Source organism: Musca vetustissima, unplaced genomic scaffold (assembly GCF_032173495.1).
Source record: "Musca vetustissima isolate MV318-11 ecotype Yass unplaced genomic scaffold, APGP_CSIRO_Mvet_v1 utg68256, whole genome shotgun sequence".
In the NCBI taxonomy this organism is placed as follows: Eukaryota; Metazoa; Arthropoda; class Insecta; order Diptera; family Muscidae; genus Musca; species Musca vetustissima.
This window is the reverse complement of record NW_026879383.1, coordinates 22030-27080: the sequence shown is the minus strand read 5'-3', so window position 1 is coordinate 27080 and position 5051 is coordinate 22030. Positions and strand designations below refer to the sequence as shown.

General features: G+C 35.1%; 1 protein-coding gene across 1 annotated transcript; it reads right to left on the bottom strand.

Annotated features, from left to right (window-relative positions):
* Positions 1-3355: 3355 nt before the first annotated feature.
* On the bottom strand, positions 3356-4838 carry LOC133324272 (trichohyalin-like; the record flags this gene model as incomplete). Its single annotated transcript, XM_061533118.1, has 1 exon — positions 3356-4838. A coding segment is annotated over exon 1 (1483 nt), but the record flags the coding sequence as incomplete, so codon positions are not given.
* Between the last annotated feature and the right edge of the window lie 213 nt (positions 4839-5051).

The window sequence follows — 5051 nt, the reverse complement described above, 5'->3', positions numbered from 1 at the left end:
TTAGAAATAAGTTAAATCAGCCTTGCCCAAAAATACATATGTAGTATATATTTATCTTCATATTTACATGCTAATTTGATGAGCGATATTTTGCGAAATGTGGCCCGTAAAGTGGGAGACAGAGACCGATACATTTCATTTTCAGATTAAACGTAGGTATGATAAAACAAGTAAGAACGTGTCAGTCAGTATACCCTCAGTCTATGATTTGCGGAGGTCTTCTAAATAACACACAGGTTTTATTATTCGCTTTATAGAAGGTATAGAGTAACTTCGGGTAATGTGGACCACCATTTTCTTTTTTTGATATTGTGGGCGTAACAACGGTAAAAAATAAAAACAAATTGTTTTCACAGCATGGTAGATTTGTTGGCTAATTATATTCCAGGTCAAAAATTATATATATTTGTCCATAAAAATGTTATTGCATTATATTTCAAAAAGCTCTAAACTGCGAATAAAAATAACTTGGCGGGTAATGTGGACCAGTATGTGTGGGTAATGAGGATCAGTAAGTTAAATGTAGGTTGTGGATTGGTTGTGATAAATTTCAATTTATTGCACTCCTGGGTAACAATAAATGCAAAAATAAATGGGTTTATGTTTTGGAATAGCCCCCATTTAAGGGTACCACCCCATTTGCGGTATTTTGAAGGTCCTTGCTTCATTATCCAACCGAGGCACCTATAATTTCGGATATCGAGTTTTCAGAGGATAGAATACCTCCTCGCATATTAAATGCGCCCTTGTTTCGAACTCGTCCTCATGAAAATGTTCCACTTTTTTATAGTGGTCCACATTACCCGACATTGAATATTTTTATTTAAAAATAATTATCGGCTTCAAAAATGAATAAAAATGTAAAAATAACCGAAAGCAATTACAGATAAACGTGTATTTTTGTTAAAGAAAACAAGAAAACCACATAACCTCTTTATATTCGAGAAAAACAAAATGTTCGACTATTTTACAAAATCGTTCGACTATTGTGCTAAAAAAATTTCAAGTCACACTTTTAAGATCAGAGCTACATTTTCACCTACTAAATTTTCAACATTGCAATTATTTATTAAAAACCAAGTTTGATGTTTGTTTTCACTAATTAGGAAAACATTTATCAAGGCGGCATTGGCATATTTCAAGCATTTTCTTAGATATGGGGGGTGGTCCACATTTGACGCATGGTCCACAATACCAGAAGTTACTCTATGTTTTTCTCATATAGAAGGAATAGACCAATGGGCCCCATCTTTAAAGATATTGGAAATATAAATATAAAAAAATTGACTATTTCCGTGGGAGGTACCAGAAGGATTCGACCAATGACTCAGATCTTTGGACTTGATCTAGGCTTGGTAAAGATAGCAGATTATACAAAGTTTGTTTCAAATAGCATAGTCCGTTCACATAAAATTAAAAATTAATTTTTTGCACAATTTTGTAACTTTTTATGGATGGGGTTCCAGAGGTGTGGGCCGATCTTCGAACTAGAACTAAGTTTGGAAGAAATATTACGATGTGCAAAGTTTCGTTGAAATCTGTTACTCCCTTCTAGAGTTATCGTGCGCACCAACCGGTCAGATCTTTATAGGGAGGTTACCGTAAAAAGATAAGATAAGAAATCGGTGGCAGCGTAAATACTTCGAAGAATATTATTAACAAAAAAACTAAAGAAACTGATGATGATCTCTGATCTCGCCACTGATCAAAAACTATAGGCTTCCCTACCTTACCCCTTGGAGTATAATGTCATACTTTCCTCATTAACTCTTTGTGGCCCAATGTTGCCCACATGCAACAACATGTTTTAGAGCTTATATTTTATATGCAGCTAGTAGAGATGTATTATTTGGATTTCATATGTCAAGACCTGATTATGGACGATACATATCAAATGAAAAATCAAAAAAATTCAAAATTTTGGTAAAGTTATGAGCTTTTTAATATAGAGAAGAGGGTAAATTTGTGTACTGTACTAATTTGTGTATACAGTCCAAATTATTTAAATCGCTTCGTATTCAAATTGTACAAATTCTACCCTCAGAATTATTTTTGATTCTTATAAAACGGAATATAGAGAATAATTTAAAATGAGTTTTCTGACGATTTGGTTTTCTTAATATGATGCAAGGATATATGGATGTCAAATTTTGTACATATCCTATTTAGGATAGTCGCATTAAATCTTTGAACAGAAATCTATTCTAAGATTGCGGAAAAAATCCGGGGTTCCAGGGTTAATAAATAGTTTACAATAAAAAAAACAAAAACAAAACCCTTTAACAATACTAAAGAATATTAACAGTTTAAAAGGTCGGGGCGAATTGTTTATACCCTACTACATCGTGGATTGTTCTTCGTGCCTTCAAAACTTCTTAATAAGGTGGATATCTCTATATGCAGACAATGTCATTGTAAATTGTCTCCTTTTAAAAAATTAAATACTATATTACAGACCCTCAGGTTGGAATTCTGGGGTAGAAACATCACATCACTGAAAATTAAGCGGACTATTGTAAGGGGGATTTAAAAACATAGACCTATATTGAACATTCTCATTCTGGACCGTGTTGCGGATGCATTAAAACATCCCAACTAAACTCCCGAAGTTTCTGGAGAGCCATTGTAGATGTGTGTGGCTTAGCGTTGTCTTGGTGGAACACGACACCTCTCCTGTTGGCCAATTCTGGCCGCTTCTAATCAATTGCTATCTTCAAATGGTCCAGTTGACAGTAGAGATCAGAATTTAGCGTTTGGCCATATGGAATCAACTCATAATAAATAATCCCCTTCAAGTCACACCAAATGCTTAGCAGAACTTTTCTGGCCTTTAGTCCTGGTTTGACCACCGTTTGAGGTGCTTGACCGCTCTTTGATTTTTCGTATGTGATCCATTTCTCATCTCCTGTCACCATCCGTTTAAGCCATAGGTCTATCTCATTCCGTTTGGCTTCGCAGATGGAAATTCTATCCATCCTATTTTTCTGTTAATTATTGTGGTACCCAAGCATCGAGTTTCTTTTTGAATCGAGCTTTGTGTAAATGCTTTAATATAGTTTTATGGTCAATTTTTAGCTCCTGTGCGATGTTACGACTTCTAGCATGCCGGTGAACTTCGATCATTTCTCCAATTTTATCGACATTTTCGACGAAAAAATAATGGATTTATTTTTCCCCAACCTAATGCTATGTCGATTTAGGCATATCCGTCGGTCTACTAAAATTTTTATGAAGCTCACAATATTATGTATACAATGAGATTTATAATAATTCATAATCGTATATTCCGATATATTTTACAAAATAAAGTTTTACGAAATAGAAGGTTCATCTCCTCGGCCGTCAATACATTTACCTTGTAATTTCATGTTTTCTTTTGTCAACATAATTTTCTCTGGCATTTTTCTATCCATTGTCTTCCGATCTGTTATTTTTATTTCCGTAGGACAACATGGTTTGCTGGGACCAGATAATAAACGCCAATTTGCATGAGGTTCCAAATAATCAATACCCTCGCTAATATACTGTCCGGCCAATTGAGAACAAAATTCAGGATCATTAGAAGCTCTTTTTAAATCCTTATTAAATTTAGCTTCCTCTTCTGATTGTATCCTTTTCAATTGTTGTATCTGATTATCCAATTCACGACGATGTCTTTGTCTTTCCTCAATAATTTCTTGACGTGATTTTTCTTCTCGAACAAAACGATTTTCCAAAATTTTACATTCACGCTGTTCCGCCTCTTCGCGTAAACGTCGTTCACATTGCTCCTGAATTTGTTTGAGTAGCTCAGCAAAACATTCCTCCGCCAAGCGGGCTTTACATTCCCTTTCACGTTGTATATTACGTTTGGTACAGTTATCAACACGATGTAAATCGTCGATGCGATTGTTATACATTTCGAGTTGTTGTCGCTCTATATCACGCATATGTTTAACATATTTGATGTAGTCAATTGTGGCTTTGTGCAAAGCTTTCTTTTTCTCCATTAAATCCCTGGCCTCTTTAGCATCCATTTCAGATATTCCCTTTAACATTTCTTGATGGCTTTCGATGTATTCTTGTTGTTCTTCTTGGTGGCGTATTTGCTTTTCTGATATCATATCAAGAAGTTCTCGGCGATATTTTAAAATCTTTGGAGAAATGCCTCTATGTTTACGATCGAATTCTTCCAAACGTATCTCTTCCAATAACACATCCAATTGTTGTTTTTCTTCCAATTTTTCTTGCCGTATTTTATCTCTCTTCTCCTCAAGTTCAACTAATTGAACTTTTAAAGTATCCGCAACGTGCCGTGTCAGTGATTTCATTAGGGATTCTTCCTGTCGTTGTTGTCTATCCATTTCTTCGATATTTTTCTGCTGCACCTTCAGCCAATAGCCCTCCTCCTGCTGTTGCCTTCTAAGGGCTCTTTCCTTTTCCAAGATCTGCTCCTGTTGACATTCTTTAACTTTTAACATTTCCCGATGCCGCACAGCTTCACGTATCTCATAGCAACTGTTCATGTACTGCTGTATGCGCTTGGTCTTCAGGAATTCCTGCTCATTTCTGGCATTTTCTTCTTTAATTTGTAGCAAAATTTCCTTGCGCTGTTTTCTGTCATCGTCCATACGTGATTTTACTTTATTCGCGAATTCCTCTTCATAGATTTTATCCTCACGTTCCAATAGTTCTTTTAAGGCATTACGTCGTTGATTTAATTCTTTGAGGGCAACTTCTTGCGCCTGGGAGACCATCGTTTTAATTTGGGCGAATAGAGATTTGCGATCGGTGTTGACAATGAAGGCATGATGATCCAATAAATGTTTCATTTCATTGGCTGGAGAATTTGGGTACATTTCAATGAAGTTTTTGAAAATGAAGTTTGATATGTTTGTTTTGAAAAATTTATTTCCGGTATTTGTTTTCTTTGAATTTTCATTCAAGTTTCAAAGTTTTGGGGATAGACAGTAAAGATCGAAATGGGATATTATTACACCCTTTACAATTAGAAAGAGAATCTGTCGGCATGTTAAAAATGGTTTAACTCCATATATTTCTATTTTGAAGCT